Consider the following 21,062-nt stretch of genomic DNA (forward strand, 5'->3'; position numbering starts at 1 on the left):
TTTCATTTTCAATCTTCAGCAAGTTTTTATAATTAATGTTTGTAAATAACTGGTAATTGGTTATATCGAGATATTCAACTTATCTTAAAAAGCTTCACATTTCTACTTTGATTTTCATAATAATTTCTTCTACATTAACAGAGCATTCAATTTATTTTGAGGTAGGTGACCAACATTTGTTACATTTCTTTGAAATGAAGCGAACTTTGATTGAACACTGAAACGTACCTCCTATTTTTGCTTGTTGATCTTTTATTGAATTTCTGAGCTCATCTTCAGCTCATGTAAAATTAACAAGTTCAAATTGAATTTGTTTGAGACGAAAATTAATGTTCAGTTCATCAGTTGGAAAACGAGAATAGGTCGAACTAAGTGAAGAACGTTTATAAAGCATTTACTACCCACCCTTAGTAAACAATGACGATAGCTCATAGCGGCTGCAACTTGTAGAACCTGACTACTGAGAGATCCGTAGCTATAGTACTATTAGTATTTTGGATTGCAAATTTATTACATTATAACTAAATTTATAACTAGCAATGAATAATCCAGCTGCAGATCCAGTACCTGTGCAAGATGTAGAAGGTGATGGAAGATGGTTAAGTATGGTATGTATGATCATAAATAACATTAAAAATAATTCCTTTAATATTTTGCACAAAATCTGCTTGAACTCAATACATATAATCAATGACCCTAACCCATATTATCTTTGGATCTATGCATTTCTCATTGCTCCATTATGTTTTTTCATTAAGCAAGTATTACACAAGAAATAGACACTCTGTATAAAGTAAACATTATTTAATCTAAATGTTTCGATAAGTGCTACATGTCATCATCAGTAGAAAAATACTAATACTAAAATACTCTTTGGCAGTCGTAATTTTTTAACCAAGTATGTTATTGTACATTCAATGTTAACATTGTGAACATTGTGAACAGTGAGGTACTTAACAAGAAACCATATCTGCAATTGATTGAATTTCATTTTTAAATCTAGAATTGCATAATGTAAGTGGTTCAGATGTTCATTGTACTCAATGTATAAATAAAATCTTGCAAACTGACCTCTTGTTATAATTTCCATGCCTCATCTGAGCCAAGTGGTGTGTAAAATATGGTGAACTATGTGCATATATACTTTATGTAGTATATCTTTGTTATAAGCACACAATCTTTTTTGCTTTAGGGAATTTAAAATAACTGCTTACAACAAAATTGGTATAATAATATATCTTTGGGCTTAGCCCAGTGATATGTTATTGAAAATTTAACAATTAGCCTATTTCTAAAGGTCGTCAAATAATTCACATAAAAACATTATTAGACTACTCTTAGCAATCAAGATATGCATTGAATCAATATTATTATGTACATTTAGCATAATCGTTTTATAAGAAAAGGGAAAAAAATGTCAGCAAATTGCAATTTGGTATTCATTGGTGATTCCATTATACAAAGAATGCAGGATAAAGAGGTATTCTAGCATTAAGTATATTGCATTAAATGCCATGTGGTCGAATTTTGTTAATTATTATGATTAATTTTGCTTTTTTATATGATTTAGTTGAAAATGTTTTTTAATGTGACTTGCAAAATGAAGTACCGACTTACAGAAGTAGAGTAATAGCTTAGTATGTTTAGTGTATTAATTTCAGAAAAAAGTATGTCAATTCGTAATATTTTCTTGCTCAATGAATTATTGCATTTTCATGACAAAACTGCTGACCCAGAATTTTTTGGGAGGTGGGGTGGGTCACTAACCCAACTCCTCCAGTATTTAAGCCCATGATTAAATATGAAGGGGACATATGTACAATTTTGTTAAAGTAATGAGTAGTTGCTCATACTTAGTTTCAGGTACTTTGCAGATTTGGACAAAACTTTTTGAGCCCCTGGGTTCTTTGAACTTTGGAATTGGAGGTGATTGCACTCAGCATGTCTTGTGGAGGATTCAAAATGGTGAACTTGAGAACATATCACCTAAAGTTAGTTATTATACAGTTGAAATAAATGAGTCATTCATATTGTACAATTTTCTGTTTATGTGACTTTTACAGGTTGTAGTTCTACTTGTTGGCACAAATAATGTTTCGAAAATGCCATCACATACTGCTGCTAATATAGGGGAAGCAATTGAATCTATTGTGTGGTACATCAATGGCATCAATTCAACTATTAAAGTATTAGTATTGGCAAGTAAATCATGATTTTCAAACTATTTATGATAAAGGCTTGAAAAATTCAATGTAGTATTCTCCTTCCTCAGGGCATATTACCACGAGGTGAAAATCCAAATCAACTTCGAACAAAAATTATGGACATAAACAGTCTACTAGAATCGTCCATCAAAATTATACCGAACGCGACATTTTTAAATGCCGATCCTGGCTTCGTTGATAGCGAAGGCAAAATATCAGAAAATGACATGTTGGATTACTTACATTTAACGCGAGCCGCATATGAAAAACTCTGTACAAAAATTTACGAAGCTCTTATTAGATTATTGAAATATTCATAATGACGACCAGAAACTATGGATTGTAAATTTTATTGTCTTTTAAAGTTTTAAATAGAGGTAGTGAGCTTTACATTTACTAGTAATGATGCAATCCATAATTTAATATTTATGTAATTACTGTTGCTCACGGAAGCCGAAACAAATTTCATTTGACGATGAAAATTACTAATCATAAAAAATATCAGCTAATTCATTAAAATTTCTTTATCGTAAAAGTAAAAATAACCTATAAGTCACTATTTATAAAATAACTTATTCTTTATAGTAAGTCTAATGCATTGGAGGCAGACATTGCAGCACTAATAACAGCTTCTTCCTCAGTCGAACAAGAAATCAAACTTTCGTAAATTTCTACAATATAAAAGCGCAACAACCCAGTAAAAGGCGGCTGCTTTTCTTCTATGCAAAATTCTTGCTTTGTTTCCCCCTTTTCAGATTGAATAAATTTATTAAACCTGCTGCTTGCGTTGTCCCCATTTGGTATTGTCTTCTTTTCATTTTCAAGTCTCTGGATAGCCATTTCAACAAGACACTTTTTTAAATCTTTTTTACTCGGTTTTGACTCGTTGCATTTTATTTCAAATTTCTTCTTCACTTTTATTTCCACGATAAATTCTTCATTATCCAGTTGCTGTGTTTCATATTCAGGATAATCTGAAAAACCAAAACCCTTGTTATATTTATCCAGAGTATCTTTACGGGAGTAATCCATGTCGTGTTTTTTCTCTTTCATGATGCTAAGAGCAATCTCAGCCACATGCTTTTTAGCTTCTTTAATTTTGCTTTTCTGTCGTTTACCAATGAAGCATCTTCTACCCACAAAAACTTTGCTTAAGAAGCATTCTGTAGTTTTATCTTTGCTTTTAATAATATCATACTGCACCTTCAAATTTCTTTTTTCCGCGAATTCTTTCAAATCAGTTTTAAAATCTTCAGGCAAATGAACGATCGCCTTGGTCCCAGTTGTTGTAGAGTTAGTTGTGGTGTTTTCTGCAACCTCTAACTCCTCTCTTGTAGCCAAAGTAGATGTATCAGAAGGCGATTGTCCAACCGCATTTTGATACGATGTGTCAATTAAACTTTCATCAACACAAGGTACTATTGCTGTGGAGGAGTCGGTGTCATTGTCAATTTCTGTTGATTTGAGGTTACAATACTTGTAGGCTTCCATTGCAGCCATTTCTTGAGATTTCTTCTTACTCGAACCCTCACCTGTGAACGTCTTTCCCAAAACTGTTACATGACTTTGAAACTGACCACTATCCAACTTTTCATCTTCGTATTTAGCAGGACTTTTTTCATTCTTTTTCTGTAAGTATTCATTCAGTTGACTCCTATAATTTTTTTCCTTTTGCAAATTGTCACCAGGCTTTACTTCAATTGATGTACATGGTTGGTCACAGTCATCTGCAGGTGTTGATTGATTTGAATCTTCATTTTCGTGCATTTGTAGGTAATGGCATGAACTTTCAGATAAATTCCCATCAGTAGAGTCTGTGCCATTGACACACACTTTCTTTTCTTCACTGAAATGGAACAATTTGCAGATATTATTGAGACATTCTTACATAACTTAACATTATTTTTGTTCTCTTAATCTAAGTTTGTTCTAATTTCTATTTATGTGACAGTTTAATCTAGCAAATCCTACCAAATCCATTGTAAAAAATACTCTTAGTAAAATAACTTTTTTTGCTACATAATTTGTATATCCTAGATTGACAAAATAATTTCACTTACCTTTCTAAGAATCGCAACACAAACTCCGCTGCCATCTGCCGGGCATCAACTTTTCTTGTCTGAGGAGTAATGTCTGGCTGTATGTCCTGTTGTCCAAGAAAATTTACTGCTACCTCTGCTGCACTTTCCTTAGCTTCTTTTTTTGAGGACTTGGGTTCCTTGCAAGAAAAGGTTTTCCCATCAAACAATACATTTGCCGTGAATTTTTTACCATCAGAATTTTCAGTGTATTTGGGTGGCTCCTTTTTTTTCTTTTGAGCAATATTATGCAGAACTGCTGTATACGATGGTCTTATGTTAATACCATTAACATAAAGAGTCTGCTGTTGTAAATTTTCTATATTCAAAGTTGGAAACTTTTCATAAATGTATTGAACTTTTCCCTTCAATTCACCATACTCAAAATCTATTGCTGAAAATTTGGCATCATATTCCTGCTTCATTCTTTTTACATCTTTCTCCACATCACTGACTTTTTCAGAAAATCTCTGCAGATCGTTATATTCTTTGAAAACTTCTTTGAAAACCTTAAAGCTATCAAGCTCAATATCTTCTCCATTCTCTTTCAATTCAACAGCTAACTTATAACTTTTCAATACTTCTTCAAAACATTGCTCTTCATCAACTTGCTTCAATTCAAACTTACAATTTTTCAAGGACTTGATAAATTCCACTGTATTCTGACATACTTGTAATTTCTTCAGTTCTTTTTCATCTTCCAAAAGAGCAATGACTTTGTCCACCATATCTCTCATTTCCTCTTCAGAAAGAGACATGTCTGCACAATGCATGAGTTTATTTCTTACATTTCTAACTTCTTCAGCCAATTTTTTCTCTTTTAATCGATTATCCCTTATTTCTTTGCAATTCACTAGCACATTAAGTATTCCAGAAAGATCAGTATTTTCAGGTCCAGTGACAGCACGGGCTGTCTCTTTACTACCCTGAGCATTCATATAACATTTAGCTATTTCCCATGCAAGCTCATGCCATCTCGATGGATCAGTATTTTTCCATATTATCTTACCTCTACAAGATTTCTTTATTTCCTTTACCCACAATGAACAGCTAAGACATTTAGGCTCACCTTTATTTGTATTACATGCCGCTGTTTTAGTGCAAGTTCCAGGTCTAACCACACTTTTCATCTGTGAGTGAACCTACTCGATTGCTTCTTTAGTGAAGCCATGCAATGCTTTCTTTGCCTCAATTAAAGCGCGAGACACTATAATCCAATTTTTATATCCAGGCTTGTTCATACGTTCCTGCCACCCTTCATCTGCCATATTGTTACGTTAACAATAAAAGTGAGCTGCACAAAAATTACACAGAAATCCTATTTTCCTTGTTAAATAGCGTCTGCAATAAAAACAATCGAAAATTAATATAAAAGAAAAGTTGCAAAACAGAGCCGTGAACAATTACGATCTACTAACGTGAAATCATTTTCAAACTTCTCACTCATTGCTCGGTTCTTTACAACATGCTATATCCTTTCCGCTATATCCTTTCCAAAAAGTATTTACAATTCAAGTATATACTAACTTATTTATTTGCATGAAATCTAGAATTGCATAATGTAAGTGGTTCAGATGTTCATTGTACTCAGTGTATAAATAAAATCTTACTAACTGACCTCTTGTTATAATTTCCATGCCTCATCTGAGCCCAGTGGTGTGTAAAATATGGTGAACTATGTGCATATATAGTATATCTTAGTTACAAGCACACAAGCTTTTTTGCTTTAGGGAATTTAAAATAACTGCTAACAACAAAATTGGTATAATAATATATCTTTCGGCTTAGCCCTGTGATATGTCATTGAAAATTTAACAATTAGCTTATTTCTAAAGGTCCTCAAATAATTCACATAAAAACATTATTAGACTACTCTTAGCAATCAAGATATGCATTAAATCAATATTATTATGTACATTTAGCATAATCGTTTTATAAGAAAAGGGAAAAAAATGTCAGCAAATTGCAATTTGGTATTCATTGGTGATTCCATTATACAAAGAATGCAGGATAAAGAGGTACTCTAGCATTAAGTATATTGCAATAAATGCCATGTGGTTGAATTTTGTTAATTATTACGATTAATTTTGCTTTTTTATATGATTTAGTTGAAAATGTTTTTTAATGTGACTTGCAAAATAAAGTACCGACTTACAGAAGTAGAGTAATAGCTTAGTATGTTTAGTGCATTAATTTCAGAAAAAAGTATGTCAATTCGTAATATTTTCTTGCTCAATGAATTATTGCATATTCATGACAAAACTGCTGACCCTGAATTCTTTTGGGGGTGGGGTGGGTCACTCACCCAACTCCTCCAGTATTTAAGCCCATGATTAAATATGAAGGGAAAAAAATGACATATGTATGTGCTGATTAGCAATTTTGTTAAAGTAATGAGTAGTTGCTAAGCATACTTAGTTTCAGGTACTTTGCAGATTTGGACAAAACTTTTTGAGCCCCTGGGTTCTTTGAACTTTGGAATTGGAGGTGATTGCACTCAGCATGTCTTGTGGAGGATTCAAAATGGTGAACTTGAGAACATATCACCTAAAGTTAGTTATTATACAGTTGAAATAAATGAGTCATTCATATTTGTATAATTTTCTGTTTATGTGACTTTTACAGGTTTTACAGGTTTTAGTTCTACTTGTTGGCACAAATAATGTTTCGAATATGCCATCACATACTGCTGCTAATATAGTGGAAGCAGTTGAATCTATTGTGTGGTACATCAATGGCATCAATTCAACTATTAAAGTATTAGTATTGGCAAGTAAATCATGATTTTCAAACTATTTATGATAAAGGCTTGGAAAATTCAATGTAGTATTCCACAGGGTTTATTACCACGAGGTGAAAATCCAAATCAACTTCGAACAAAAATTATGGACATAAACAGTCTACTAGAATCGTCCATCAAAATTATACCGAACGCGACATTTTTAAATGCCGATCCTGGTTTCGTTAATAGCGAAGGCAAAATATCAGAAAATGACATGTTGGATTACTTACATTTAACGCGAGCTGCATATGAAAAACTCTGTACAAAAATTTACGAAGCTCTTATTAGATTATTGAAATATTCATAATGACTACCAGAAACTATGGATTGTAAATTTTATTGTCTTTTAAAGTTTTAGATAGAGGTAGTGAGCCTTACATTTACTAGTAATGATGCAATCCATAATTTAATATTTATGTAATTACTGTTGCTCACGGAAGCCGAGACAAATTTCATGATATTAAATTTGACGATAAAAATTACTAATCATAAAAAATATTGGCTAATTCATTAAAATTGCTTTATCGAGACGGAACGATAACTCTCCCAAACCATGATGAAAATCAGATCATGAATATAAAAATATTCATTAAAAAAAAGTTAAAATAACCTATAAGTCACTATTTGTAAAATAAGTCTAATGCATTGGAGGCAGACATTGCAGCACTAATAACAGCTTCTTCCTCAGTGGAACAAGAAATCAAACTTTCGTAAATTTCTACAATATAAAAGCGCAACAACCCAGTAAAATGCGGCTGACTTTCTTCTATGCAAAATTCTTTCTTCGTTTCTCCCTTTTCAGATTGAATAAATTCATGAAACCTGCTGCTTGCGTTGTGTCCATTTGGTATTGTCTTTTTTTCATCTTCAAGTCTCTGGATAGCCATTTCAACTAGACACTTTTTTAAATCTTTTTTACTCGGTTTTGACTCGTTGCATTTTATTTCAAATTTCTTCTTCACTTTTATTTCCACGATAAATTCATCATCATCTTGAGCAGGTTGTTTTTCATATTCAGGATAATCTGAAAAACCTAAATCTTTGTGATAATTAACCAAAGTATCTTTACAGGAGTCATCCATGTCGTGTTTTTTCTCTTTCATGATGCTAAGAGCAATCTCAGCCACATGCTTTTCAGCTTCTTTGATTTTGCTTTTCTGTTGTTTACCAATGAAGCATCTTCTACCCACAAAAACTTTGCTTAAGAAGCATTCTGTAGTTTTATCTTTGCTTTTAATAGTATCATACTGCACCTTCAAACTTCTTTTTTCCGCGAATTCTTTTAAAGTAGTTTTAAAATCTTTAGGCAAATGAACGATGGCCTTGGTCCCAGTTGTCGTAGAGTTAGTTGTGGTGTTTTCTGCAACCTCTAACTCCTCTCTTGTAGCCAAAGTAGATGTATCAGAAGGCGATTGTCCAACCGCATTTTGATACGATGTGTCAATTAAACTTTCATCAACACAAGGTACTATTGCTGTGGAGGAGTCGGTGTCATTGTCAATTTCTGTTGATTTGGAATTAAAATACTTGTAGGCTTTCATTGCAGCCATTTCACGAGAGTTCTTCTTACCCGAACCCTCACCTGTGAACGTCTTTCCCAAAACTGTTACACGACTTTGAAAATGATCATTATCCAACTTTTCATCTTCGTATTCAGCAGGACTTTTTTCATTTTTCTGTAAGAATTCCTTCAGTTGACTCCTATAATTTTTTTTCTTTTGCAAATTGTCACCAAGCTTTACTTCAATTGATGTACATGGTTGGTCACAGTCATCTGCAGGTGTTGATTGATTTGAATCTTCATTTTCGTGCATTTGTAGGTAATGGCATGAACTTTCAGATAAATTCCCATAAGTAGAGTCTGTGCCATTGACACACACTTTCTTTTCTTCACTGAAATGGAACAATTTGCAGATATTATTGAGACATTCTTACATAACTTAACATTATTTTTGTTCTCTTAATCTAAGTTTGTTCTAATTTCTATTTATGTGACAGTTTAATCTAGCAAATCCTACCAAATCCATTGTAAAAAATACTCTTAGTAAAATAACTTTTTTTGCTACATAATTTGTATATCCTAGATTGACAAAATAATTTCACTTACCTTTCTAAGAATCGCAAAACAAACTCGGCTGCCATCTGCTCGGCTTTAACTTTTTTTGTCTGAGGTGTAATGTCTGGCAAATACCATCGTCCATCAAACATAATGTCAAATGCAAACCCTTCTTTTGTATCTTTATGATGATAGATGGGATGAGGGATTTCATTTTTTTGTGCTCTCTCTTGTAACTGGTTTTTATAGCTTTTTGAATTAAGCAAGTGGCAATGTGCTTGCATATCACCTTTATTGATGGTAGCTTCCACCGGTTCATTGCGCTCTACGTTGTCACCCTGTTGTCCAAGAAAATATACTGCTGCCTCTGCTGCACTTTCCTTAGCTTCTTTTTTTGAGGACTTGGCTTCCTTGGAATAAAAATTTTCCCCATCAAACTGTACTGTTGATATGAATTTGTTATTACCAAACTTTTCAGTTGTGTATTTGGGTGGCTGCAGTCTTTTCTTCTGAGCAATATTATGCAGAACTTCTTTATACGATGGTCTTATGTTAATACCATTAACATAATGAGTCTGCTGTTGCAAATTTTCTTTATTCAAAGTTTGAAGCTTTTCATAAATGTATTGAACTTTTCCCTTCAAATCACCATACTCATAATGTACCTCTAAAAATTTGGCATCATATTCCTGCTTCATTCTCTTTACATCTTCCTCCACATCACTGACTTTTTGAGAAAATCTCTGCAGATCTTTATATTTGTTGATAAGTTTTGCAACTTCTTTGAAAACCTTCTTAAAGTTATTGAGCTCAATATCTTCTCCATTCTCTTTCAATTCAACAGCTAACTTATAACTTTTCAATACTTCTTCAAAACATTGCTCTTCATCATCTTGCTTCAATTCAAACTTACAATTTTTCAAGGACTTGATACATTCCACTGTATTCTGACATACTTGTAATTTCTTCAGTTCTTTTTCATCTTCCAAAAGAGCAATGATTTTGTCTACCATATCTCTCATTTCCTCTTCAGAAAGAGACATGGCTGCACAATGCATGAGTTTATTTCTTACATTTCTAACTTCTTCAGCCAATTTTTTCTCTTTTAATCGATTATCCCTTATTTCTTTGCAATTCACTAGCACATTAAGTATTCCAGAAAGATCAGTATTTTCAGGTCCAGTGACAGCACGGGCTGTCTCTTTACTACCCTGAGCATTCATATAACATTTAGCTATTTCCCATGCAAGCTCATGCCATCTCGATGGATCAGTATTTTTCCATATAATATTACCTTTACAAGATTCCTTTATTTCCTTTACCCACAATGAACAGCTAGGACATTTAGGCTCACCTCTATTTGTATTACATGCCGCTGTTTTAGTGCAAGTTCCAGGTCCAACCACACTTTTCATCTGTGCGTGAACATCCTCGATTGCTTCTTTAGTGAAGCCATGCAATGCTTTCTTTGCCTCAATTAAAGCGCGAGACACTTTAATCCAATTCTTATATCCAGGCTTGTTCATACGTTCCTGCCACCCTTCATCTGCCATATTGTTACGTTAACAATAAAAGTGAGCTGCACAAAAATTACACAGAAAATACAGCGTAATAAATCAATCAAGGCAATTTACTTTCATTTTCGATTCGCGAGAATTGTAAATTAGTAACATTACAACTTTATAATAGTGATGCTGCCACTTGGTTGAAATAATTTTTCAATATAGCAGCTATACCTAAATATAAATTATCAATCCAACCATCAATAAAATAAACCAATTGTGATACAATATAAATTTGAATCAGGTGACTCATATAGAATTTCTTAATATATAGTTATGAGTTCTCTTTTTCTCATCGTTAAAATATTACATAAGTTGATTTATACAGACCACAAAAGTTGGATGTGACTGGCTCATAATGTTGGAGTATTATTTGTGCATATTAGTAACTCGTACATAGCATTAGTTTGCAAACCATTTGACATAAACATCAATTGATCTGTCCTTGAATGTGAACAAGAAACTCATAATAAGACATCATTGATTCTGTTCGGTCGTTCATTAATTTACTAACGAATTTCGATCGCATTCTGCTATTTTCCCTAAAAAATGAAATTTTGTAGGGTGACGCATGGCAATAAAAATGAATCACAATTGCCGTGATTGGCCAAATAAAACACCATAAAATTTTCACCTCAAAATATATAAATTTGTGTGATTTGTTCTCTCTGATCGTAAATGATCAATTAAGGCTCGTACTCTTTTTGACAAGCTGTTATCAAGGTTTGGTAGAGCTCCCTAAATAAACAAAAAAAATGTTAAATAGTTGTAATATATCCTCATGAATTTTTATCTTCTATTTAAAACACTCGAATGTAGGACTGATGGGTTGAAACGATTATTTGGAAATCTTAAGCTCCGCTGTGCCCCAGTGTTAATATCAACCCAGAGCTGAGATTTCACCTCCTCCCAGGGAGAGGTTGGGTTGTTCAACAGAAAAGGGGAAAAGTATGGACATTGAATAATCACCATGTCTTCAGGAATCGAATCGTAATTTGGTACTCCAAATAGGCATTGAATATCGGCCATTGCCGTTTCCTTGCCAACCCAGATATAAAATTCCTAAGTAAAAAAATCACAACGGTTTTTGATCATGTTTTTAAGGAGTGTCTCAATTTTGAATAAAATATATCTTCTTTCCTTCTTTTAAAGATTTACTAAAGATCTATGTCAGGTATGAAAGGATTATAAATAATAGCTAACCTGTCCAGCATCCATGAGAAATATTCCAACACGAGATAGTTTTTCAGCAGATAAAAGTAGCCTAGATGGCTGTGGTACACTTCCAAACTTAGTCGTAATCGCACCCTTGACACACAAAACGAGCTTCGTTAATTTAATAAATAACATGAAAAAAGGTTGCTACTGAGAGGATTAGAGGAAGCGAGGCGGGTCATACTTAAACGATAATTCAAGAAATGTTGATTAAAACTATGTATATTATGGAGAAAATATAGTGAATATTGTAGTAGAAATAATCGAGAGAATAAAAAATTTTGTAGTAAGAACACTTACTTCATCAGTCATATTATGGAGAGAATAAAGTGCAGGATAAATCGTAAGTAAGGCGACATCAAATGGCATCACTTTAAACTGCTGCAACTCGTAACATCGTAAATCTAAGGTTGCCGTTGAACCAAGACGAAATGATGTCTACAGACGAGATAATTAAACACGTAAGCACAACCATTTCTCAAATCTAAGGTTTATAGAATAACTTTGTATGTATCATCGATGGCATTGACATACCTGCTTCATTAAGGACAAAATATACAAAGGCAAATGTCGAAGAGAGTAAGGAGATGTTATCTCACCATGACGTGCTGAAACAGCAGACTTATACACACCAAGACAATCAACAACTGCATTCAATAATGCCTGAAAACCAACCCAGAAGTATTTAGTACTAAGGCAAAGGATTGAAAACAATAACAAGTGAGAGATAACAAAGGATGAAGTTATGACGGCAATCTTTTAGAATTACGTACGTTATTTCATGTGGGTATTTATAGTTGATATCATTAAGTATATATCTCATTTATTCGTTAATCTGAACGATGTTGTAATTTGTTATGTGGAGTATATTTCAATTTCATCAAGTAACAACTCAGCAAAATTAGGTCGTCAGACATTAGGGTTGAAAAATATGTTAACCGAGGGCAAATGATGACACGCTATCTGGATTTGGTAAATAAACATGGCGAGAAACGAGGAACGGCTTTTGCAAAAAGCCAACACCAAAAATACTAAAGTTATACCTCTCTTGCATCTCCTAACGAAGCAGTTAACATTCTGTCAACAGCTGAAACAAATAACAGACAAAAAAATTGATTTAAATCAATCCAGTCTAATCGCACGTGTTCAAATATCAATAAACAACAGTTCATGAACTTTGCACCACAAACATACATATTGAGAGTTAACACATTAGACAACCTTAACTCTAACATTCTTATTGTTGAAAGTTTAATAAAAACTTGCCACATAAAATAAGTTGCTTACCCATTTTGGAAAGCATCAGAGTAATGGCACATGTATTAGCGCCTGCAAAGACATCGCTCAATTTTTTGGTGATAGGCAAAGCCAAATTATGCACCCTGATCCGTCGCTCTCCTTCAAGAAAATTTTGGAATGGTTAGCAACAGGCATACAGAGTTTATAAAAACGATGATTTTCAAGCTGTATTAAGGACAAACATACAATCAAACACATTGTCAAGCAAATAAAATATAAATACCTTTGGAGCTTGTGTACAATAATGCTGACTGAAAACACGCAAGATCAGAATTTGAAAGATCATCATCAATAGATATCTGCATACCAAAGGCTGAATCTGGATTAACATTGGGTAGGGAAAGCAGATCCGTTGAACGAACAAAGAAGTTTCCGTGAAAGTGTGAATGCTAAGACCTGGTAACGAGATAAACACAAGATTAAATGGACGACCGTATAAAGCTAACTTAAGAAAATATCACTAAACACAATACGTTCTCGTAAAAATTACCTCTAGTACATCGTACTCTCATTACAGCTTCAAATCCTATTTTCCTTGTTAAATAGCGTCTGCAATAAAAACAATCAAAAATTAATATAAAAGAAAAAAAGTTGCAAAACAGAACCGTGAACGATTACGAACTACTAACGTGAAATCATTTTCAAACTTCTCACTCATTGCTCGGTTCTTTACAACATGGAAGTTTGGAAAGTAAGAAAAACATCCCCCAGAATACTTTGAAGCGCACACTAAATTTAAAACGAACTACATTCATCAAAATTGTTAATGTTATGTATTCAAACAATATAAAAGAACAAAAGACGCTAATATACAAGATTGACACTACAAGCAACATTTGTCATCAAATTCAACACTCTAGATAGCATAGCTGAATAAAAAGTTATATGACAAGTAAGTTTGGGCTTCACTTTTGTAATGAAGTTATCGCTCCAGATATCTAAATATTGAGTTCACCGTCGCAATCAAGGATTTCTACATATGAGAAGGTACGTTGTATGTCGAAGGCTTTTTCATAGTACTTACTCAACGACGAACAGTCAGCATATTGACCAGACAGTTGGAATATATCAACTGATACTTGATCTGCAGCACAGTCCAACGCAAGCTTTTTGTAAAAATCCGTAGATGGATTCAATTTACTTGAATCCTAAATATACAGAATCAAAAAATCAACAACTTTGAAATCTTTTTTCTCGCGCAAATAATGTGCAAAACGGTTATTATCATAGAGATCACTAAAAGTTGAAGTGGATTAATAACCTTTGGAGACGATTTAACACCGTGTTCATCACGATTTTCCAAAGCACCTGGTCCAATATTTGGCAATGTAGTTTGAAATACTGTTACTCGTCCACCAGTTGGAGCCTGAAAACATTCGATAAACATTGGAAAATAATGTAAGATCATAAACGCATTCTATCAAACCAAATTGATGCAGACTGAATTTTGCGATAAATATAAAAGTCCAAAGTAAGGTTAATGAGTGAAAATAACTATGTACTTACTAAAAGTTTTAGGGCTGCTTGCATTGCAGCTCCAGTTGCACTGTTAACATCATGAGTTGATGAAAACGTTTGGGGTAAGCTTTCCAGAAATTGTATAATCATCTGAACATAGAAATATAAGAAATTACTTGTGGCTTGATTCTAACAAAACTTGCATTTTGTTTAAATGATGAAACACAAGAACCCTCTAAATTCTGTGTTTTATCCTTTTTATGTGATGAATCAAAGATAGTTGTTGACAAACTGCGCACAACAGTCGGGATTAAAAACTAAAAATCTACTCGTAATTAACAGAAAACGTTTTTAAAATATATGTCATCGCAATGTGAAAATTAGCAATCCAAAGATAGTGCAAAGTTATAAAAAACTTCGACCCGTAATTTGGATCAAAATAAAATGTTTCATACAATTATTCTATTTCTCATTCATTCCCATTTAATTTAATTCATTTATCATGAGAAAAAACGTTCATAGTCAAGGCAATGATCAACTGGATGAACTTACACTACTCTAACAATAACTGGTCTCATATCATTAGAGGAAACATCATCTGAGCGTGCGCAAAACTCGATTAACTCTTCAAGTTTGTAGCCTTGGCAACGAGCAACTGGGTTTACTAGCACCTATTTAGGAGTAACTGGCTCACTCAGTACTGCATATACACCATATATACTGAGGAAAATAGAATGTCAATAATGTCAACAAGCATTGCAAACTGAGTGTCAGTAGGTTGCAGTGGCTAAGGGACTGGAAACTGGGTGACAGTTGGGTGCAGTGGCTAAGGGACTGGAAACTGGGTGACAGTTGGGTTGCAGTGGCTAAGGGACTGGAAACTGGTTGTCAGTAGGTTGCAGTGGTTAAAGACTCGATAGCTCAGTCGGAAGAGCGTTCGCCTGGTGATCGCAAGGTCCCAGGTTCGATGCCCACCCTCGCATATTCAGCGCAAATCGGGTAATCTGATCTGCACAGTAAAGTAGCAGGGAGCTGAGAGAAGGTGTGGCGATCCACCTCAGCATATATCTCCCTTGTCTAGCGCTAAAACGAAAAGGGAATAAACTTCCTCGTTGTTCAGCCTTCATCGACTTTAGGCCACTCCGCGAACTTTTTTAAGGGGTAATGACCAATTTTGCCGCTGCGTACGTATTACACCTCTGCGGTCTGATGGAATATTCAAAAAAAATTTACCTCTTTATTGTCTCTTAAATTCACCAAAAGATCTTCGGGCGCAGGTAAAAATATCTGATAAAAAAGACACAAAAACGTCGTTGTCAAATGTGATACTTTCAAGATCAAAAAATGCTTGGTATAAACAGTTGTTCAAGCACAGTTTGAAGCGTCAATGTTCACTTGAACTGGTCGTATTTAAGTAACAATGTCCAAATTGAGATTTATTTTACATACCATCTATATCTGAAACTATTAACATCTGAGGTTGACTTTGATCATTCTAAGACAGTGATAAAAGAGAAAAATACAATTGCAGTTATGTTCACATTGATCTGAAGTAATATGGTATAAAGACTTACTCGAAGGTTATAAAAATTCACAGATTTATTGAAAGTCAAAAATCCAACAAGGGCTCTTGAATCTCCAGGCATTTTATTCAGGTTTTCTTTGATGATTTCACATGCCATTTTTAGATATCCTATATCCGATAAAAAGCATCATTTTGAAATGCAATTTTGTTGCAATATTTGAAAATAAATACTGATAATTGCTATTAAAGTAATTTTTGTGACATTGGAAGGCAATTTATAAAAATTGCAGCCTGATTATGGTTAAATTTTTCTTACCAGTCTCTATAGCATTGAAAGAAACATCGAAGGCGAAAACAAATGCCGCCGGTTGAGGAGCTCTTAACTGAAAAACAAAAATAATCTTACAGTCATTTGGGGTTTGAATATTTGTGTGTTTTCAAAATGTCATACTAGATTACTTAACAACTTAGGAAAGTTTACTGCATGTTCTTGAAAACGATAAAATGAGCCAAACATGGAGTTTTTATCATTCAATTGTAACATGAGTTTTTATGTCAACATTTTGAGCAACTTTAACCGTGTAAAATTAATTGTTTCCTAGGTACTGAGTGAACAAAACGCCATTAAACATGGAAATATGACATTTTCTCATAGAATGCAAAACTGCACAAACCATATATTCTGATGGAGCTATAAATTCGTATGTTGCCGACTTAATTTCGGGTCTTCGCGTGGGTTCTCCATAGGATTGGGTGGATGGATCATAACAAAACTCCTGAGGAACTGAAAAAGTAAATACAAATAACTTAGATAAGACGTAAGAATGTACGAGATGTCATAGAATGCTGGAGACAACAATCCATTAGTGTACCTGCAGCTGGCTGTAAGAACCATAGCTACATAGCTGACAGTAATCATATTATACCTTCATTAATTCGGTAACACATGTTGCATTTCCAATGTCTTGAGTCAACAAACGTCACAAATGGATTGATATAAGTCCTACAGGACCGACATCGTACAATTGTACTGGACTGAATCACAGCGAGGTTCTATAAGGTAAAAGACACAGAGTGCTCAATATCAACAAAGATAAAGCAAAATAAAAATGCAATCATATACTATCGCATATTCACTGTTTTTTCGCAATGAAGAGATATATCAAGCACAAGCAACTATTTACAGACATGAAAACAAGTTCTGTATCAAATGCATAAGTGGGCAGTATAGAAAATATATTACTTACGGAAAGATCTTTGAAAGGATGAACAAGTATGCCAAATGGAAGCTTACACTTTTTCAATAAAGAGTCATTTTCAGGAGCATTACTTAGTGTGCAAGTCAAGATACTAAAGCATAAAATTTATTTAATGTTAATGATAATCTTTATAGGCAATCCTTTGTACCATACTTACTTGGGTTTAGCATTTTTCTTTTCTAAATCCTTATAACAAAAAAGAAACACTTTATGAACATTCATCATCAACAATTATTCAACAACATTGATGGGTAACAGACTGAAACAATTATTCAACAACATTAATGGGTAACAGACTGAAACAATTATTTAACAACATTGATAGGTAACAGATGGTAACAGACTGTAACAATTATTTAACAAGATTGTTGGGTAATAGACAGTAACAATCTTATTAAATTTTTATTGACAAAATTTGAGGTACATATATTTATATTAATTTTACTTACTGCATGTAAAGATAACTTGAAATCATCCTTCTGTGGAGACATTAAGTTCCTTGTGTCCATCAGATTAATGACTTGGTTATCGATAGGCTGACAAATTTACAAAACAAATTAACAAATCAACCATGTCATCTATAATTTTCCATCTTTAGTGTACCTGAACTGAAAGTTTCCCCATCTGTTCTTGAAGATCATTGCTCATAAAAGAGTTGGAATTTGATCCCTATGGCAAGAAATACAGATGATTATGACGAATTCAACAAATGAATATTTGTGTCATGTCAATATTATGTTTGGATGCGATTTCTAAAAAATTTTATCCACCATAATTCTAGTTGAAAAATTCAATTATAAATACAAAAACTATCCAAAACTTACATAAATGATCATCAAAATTTCATCAATAACTAGTCAACAGCTTTTTAAGCAGAAACATAACAAAATGCTTCATATGGGCATTTTATAACTGGATTATAAAAATGTAGATCTTTTCTTTGAGGCATATTTTTGCTTTCAAAAATAGAACAAAATTTTGTTTCTAAACAAATTAAAGCACTGCACTGTAAAATCAATAGAAAAGACTTACTTGACTTTTCATGGTCATTTGTGAACCATACGCTCCAGTAGATGGTGGCTGACCAGATGGCAAAGGTGCACTAGGAATATTCTGACCTGGGTACGAATTGCCATGGAACTAAAATATATAAATAAAGTACAAGATATAAATAAATCTGTTTTCCATTCCATTGCAACATGTTTTCAACTATTTTTCTAAGATTCTTAAAAATATAAATAATACAGAACCTGATTTGGATAAATTCTTCTTTTTCCAGACAAGGTACTGGCTTGACTTGATAACATAGGAGGGCCAGCTGAATAGTATAATTATGACAAACATGATGAAGTAAAAATTATAGACTGAGAATTGTATATGTTTAAGACTGGCAAGTACATGATTTTTTTTGCTGAATATAATTTGTCAAAGACTGAGAACTTAAAAGCAAAAGGAAATTAAATAATATGACATAATATTGTAAAAGGAATTCGCAAAAATATAAAAATAACAAAAAATATCTTTACCAAGAGAAGATTGAGTTGGTGGTGAAGCATGTGGTTGGCCACTTGAACCAACAACCTGGCCAATGGGAGGAGGAGGTTGAGTGGTCATGTGAGAGCTTGCAAAACCAGATGAGCCACTAAAATTGGTTCTAGGGCTCTGAGATATAGTCATAAGATTTTCAGGTCTTGTAAAGTTGCCAGGATTTCCAGCATTCATAGTTGATGCTCCTGTGAAGTTAGTAGAGGGGCTAACATGGCTATTGTTTATCATATGATTTTGTAACAAAGGTTGTCTTGCAGGTTTAGAATCTCCCACCATTGGAGGACCCAGATTAGGCATTAATGTAGGCCCAGTAGTCATAGTAAGTGGTGATTTTACTAAATTTCCAGACAAAGATGTCGGTTGAGCATTGGTAAAATCCTTTCTTTGTTGTGTTATGGCCGACCCTTGCATGTAACCAGTGGCAGTAGGTGGTGATGTGTATACATTAGCATTTTGTTGAGAAAGCGACATTGGATTAGGGAAGCTAGAATTGATGGGTGGAGGTGTCATAGAGCCAAATCTGGGAGATTGATTTCCCATGACGGGCAGAGGTGGTACTGAATTATTTAATCTTGAATGAGTCATCATCCTGGTTTGCTGATTATTTGCTAGATATGGTTGTTGTCCAGATAATCCATTTGAAGGACCATTAGACAAGGCACCATTACCTGATGGCCTTGAGCTGCCTAGAAAAAAATCAAAATCCAACACTATTGAATGACAATTAATGATTGCTGTGCAAAATTTTCATATAAACACATTTTCATATAAACACATGACAATAATTTTGCTGGTAATTTTATGAAATGACAGAGGTAAAAAGTAAAGAGAGTTTGTGTATGTCGTCAATGTCGGAAGCGTACCAGTACCAGCATCTGAATTTTCCTGCTTCAAAAATATTTAACAAAACAAAAAAGATAAAATCAAATTAAAAATACATGCAATTTAAAAAGAGTTTTTTTGCTGAGAAAAAACGATGATCCTAACTTTGTTGAATATAAACCAGTCCGCAGTCGTGTCATCGATCATTGTTCGTTTTCATACAAAGCCACAATACTTTATTGAAGTGAAATGAATAAAAAAAATTTACAACAGTCTTAGGAGTTTTCAAATGAATAATAAGAGAGGTTGTTTGAGTAGAGAATTGATTTGTTTGGATCGGAGCATTCTAACATGTACCACAAGATACCAGCCTCAATGAGATTCGTGTTTACAACGTTTACCTTGGTTAATCTCATATTTTTGAAAGTTTTCCGAGGGAAAACCAGTCCTCGACATCTTGCCGAAACCTTCAGTTACCCAAATAAAATTTTTAAAGACAAAAACACATACATTTCCAATGTTTTCCTGAGATAAAATACTTTAGAAAGTTTCTCTGACCTTTTTAGCGGTTTCCGCGGGCTCGTTTTCACAATGAGACATGCGCATCGCGCATCATATGCAAGCGACGTGGCAAGCAAGCCAAGTGACCAAGCTTCATCCTTTATCCATCACATTGCAGTTTGAAAACGGTGCCAAACTCCTAGGGTTAGGGATCGTTCGCACCGGACGAAAAAGTTTGAAACCGTACGCTAACCAACTAGAGATCCAAGAATAGGGCAGTTTCAACTTCCAAGCTAATATTGTCCTTTCTCGGATGATGGCATTGGAAGAACGCTAACCGTATGTGAAAGGTTTTAAAATGGGAACCCGGATACATATTTATTACCAAAACTAAGATTTTGAAAACAAACGGTCAACAGCTATATATCGGTTTGGGCATGGTAAGAGTATTAAAAAACAATCAGTTAGGCTAATGGAAATTTTTTATCGTACATACCTTGTAACGCATTTGCTTACCATTGTGGCAGCCAGTCAATTAAATTTCCTGACCTATAGAAACTTTGAGAATCTTAACAGAAGCCAGTAGCTAATGCAAGTAAATACACAGCACGGGAATGCACAAATAAATGGATCTACTCTTTACTGCGCATGTTGTAGTTTCGGCGAGCACGTAACGGTTAAGTGAAAATTTTCTCTATTAAAAATGACGGTGTGAAAATGGCACCCATCACATTCATAATTAAGAGAACCAGA

The 21,062-nt window shown here is 33.7% G+C and overlaps 5 protein-coding genes across 9 annotated transcripts; 2 read left to right on the forward strand and 3 right to left on the reverse strand.

Moving 5' to 3' along the window:
- The first annotated feature begins 22 nt into the window (after window positions 1-22).
- Window positions 23-2,594, forward strand: LOC124447035 (platelet-activating factor acetylhydrolase IB subunit alpha1-like). Of its 3 annotated transcripts, none has more exons than XM_046997936.1 (6): window positions 23-161; window positions 538-608; window positions 1,385-1,480; window positions 1,875-1,991; window positions 2,064-2,198; window positions 2,273-2,594. In XM_046997936.1, exons 2-6 carry the CDS (start codon window positions 540-542, stop codon window positions 2,522-2,524), a joined length of 669 nt encoding a protein of 222 aa, XP_046853892.1. In that variant the 5' UTR covers window positions 23-161; window positions 538-539; the 3' UTR covers window positions 2,525-2,594. The 3 variants fall into 3 exon arrangements, with proteins under 3 accessions (XP_046853892.1, XP_046853893.1, XP_046853894.1); XM_046997937.1 differs by having other exon boundaries at window positions 553-608; XM_046997938.1 differs by lacking the exon at window positions 1,875-1,991.
- On the reverse strand, window positions 2,539-6,759 carry LOC124447028. Of its 3 annotated transcripts, none has more exons than XM_046997927.1 (3): window positions 6,697-6,759; window positions 4,265-5,623; window positions 2,539-4,050 (listed from the first exon to the last, which is right to left on the reverse strand). In XM_046997927.1, exons 2-3 carry the CDS (start codon window positions 5,410-5,412, stop codon window positions 2,784-2,786), a joined length of 2,415 nt encoding a protein of 804 aa, XP_046853883.1. In that variant the 5' UTR covers window positions 5,413-5,623; window positions 6,697-6,759; the 3' UTR covers window positions 2,539-2,783. The 3 variants fall into 3 exon arrangements, with proteins under 3 accessions (XP_046853883.1, XP_046853885.1, XP_046853884.1); XM_046997929.1 differs by lacking the exon at window positions 6,697-6,759 and adding an exon at window positions 5,901-5,928; XM_046997928.1 differs by lacking the exon at window positions 6,697-6,759 and adding an exon at window positions 5,701-5,890.
- LOC124447038 (platelet-activating factor acetylhydrolase IB subunit alpha1-like) lies at window positions 6,200-7,615 on the forward strand. Its single transcript, XM_046997941.1, has 4 exons — window positions 6,200-6,300; window positions 6,718-6,834; window positions 6,908-7,051; window positions 7,120-7,615. Exons 1-4 carry the CDS (start codon window positions 6,235-6,237, stop codon window positions 7,369-7,371), a joined length of 579 nt encoding a protein of 192 aa, XP_046853897.1. The 5' UTR covers window positions 6,200-6,234; the 3' UTR covers window positions 7,372-7,615.
- On the reverse strand, window positions 7,386-10,711 carry LOC124447027. Its single transcript, XM_046997925.1, has 2 exons — window positions 9,172-10,711; window positions 7,386-8,957 (listed from the first exon to the last, which is right to left on the reverse strand). The coding sequence occupies exons 1-2, from the start codon at window positions 10,671-10,673 to the stop codon at window positions 7,685-7,687; spliced, it is 2,775 nt and encodes a 924-aa protein (XP_046853881.1). The 5' UTR covers window positions 10,674-10,711; the 3' UTR covers window positions 7,386-7,684.
- Window positions 10,712-10,732: 21 nt separating this feature from the next.
- Window positions 10,733-20,377, reverse strand: LOC124447037 (protein transport protein Sec24A-like). The gene is given in 29 exon segments (XM_046997940.1): window positions 10,733-11,224; window positions 11,317-11,420; window positions 11,652-11,744; window positions 11,886-11,990; window positions 12,198-12,335; window positions 12,432-12,560; window positions 12,941-12,984; window positions 13,185-13,295; window positions 13,420-13,578; window positions 13,581-13,592; window positions 13,687-13,745; window positions 13,826-13,925; window positions 14,221-14,344; window positions 14,458-14,562; window positions 14,703-14,804; window positions 15,888-15,943; window positions 16,104-16,149; window positions 16,229-16,347; window positions 16,496-16,562; window positions 16,854-16,963; window positions 17,106-17,232; window positions 17,427-17,529; window positions 17,596-17,624; window positions 17,888-17,974; window positions 18,042-18,107; window positions 18,471-18,578; window positions 18,689-18,756; window positions 18,965-19,672; window positions 20,210-20,377. Coding segments are annotated over 29 exon segments (3,246 nt in total). The 5' UTR covers window positions 20,265-20,377; the 3' UTR covers window positions 10,733-11,112.
- Window positions 20,378-21,062: the final 685 nt, after the last annotated feature.

The sequence above is a fragment of the Xenia sp. Carnegie-2017 genome, unplaced genomic scaffold, assembly GCF_021976095.1.
Source record: "Xenia sp. Carnegie-2017 unplaced genomic scaffold, XeniaSp_v1 HiC_scaffold_22, whole genome shotgun sequence".
NCBI classification, from domain to species: Eukaryota; Metazoa; Cnidaria; class Anthozoa; order Malacalcyonacea; family Xeniidae; genus Xenia; species Xenia sp. Carnegie-2017.

Excerpts from the sequence above, each read along its gene's own strand:
- LOC124447038 (XM_046997941.1), top strand. The coding sequence starts at position 6,235 with ATGTCAGCAAATTGCAATTTGGTATTCATTGGTGATTCCATTATACAA. Across the intron at positions 6,301-6,717 it reads AAAGAATGCAGGATAAAGAG|ATTTGGACAAAACTTTTTGA; the intron begins GTACTCTAGCAT and ends GGTACTTTGCAG. Across the intron at positions 7,052-7,119 it reads CTATTAAAGTATTAGTATTG|GGTTTATTACCACGAGGTGA; the intron begins GCAAGTAAATCA and ends AGTATTCCACAG.
- LOC124447035 (XM_046997936.1), top strand. The coding sequence starts at position 540 with ATGAATAATCCAGCTGCAGATCCAGTACCTGTGCAAGATGTAGAAGGT. Across the intron at positions 609-1,384 it reads ATGGAAGATGGTTAAGTATG|CATAATCGTTTTATAAGAAA; the intron begins GTATGTATGATC and ends ATGTACATTTAG. Across the intron at positions 1,992-2,063 it reads TTGAGAACATATCACCTAAA|GTTGTAGTTCTACTTGTTGG; the intron begins GTTAGTTATTAT and ends TGACTTTTACAG.
- LOC124447027 (XM_046997925.1), bottom strand. The coding sequence starts at position 10,673 with ATGGCAGATGAAGGGTGGCAGGAACGTATGAACAAGCCTGGATATAAG. Across the intron at positions 8,958-9,171 it reads GTTTTGCGATTCTTAGAAAG|TGAAGAAAAGAAAGTGTGTG; the intron begins GTAAGTGAAATT and ends GTTCCATTTCAG.
- LOC124447028 (XM_046997927.1), bottom strand. The coding sequence starts at position 5,412 with ATGAAAAGTGTGGTTAGACCTGGAACTTGCACTAAAACAGCGGCATGT. Across the intron at positions 4,051-4,264 it reads GTGTTGCGATTCTTAGAAAG|TGAAGAAAAGAAAGTGTGTG; the intron begins GTAAGTGAAATT and ends GTTCCATTTCAG.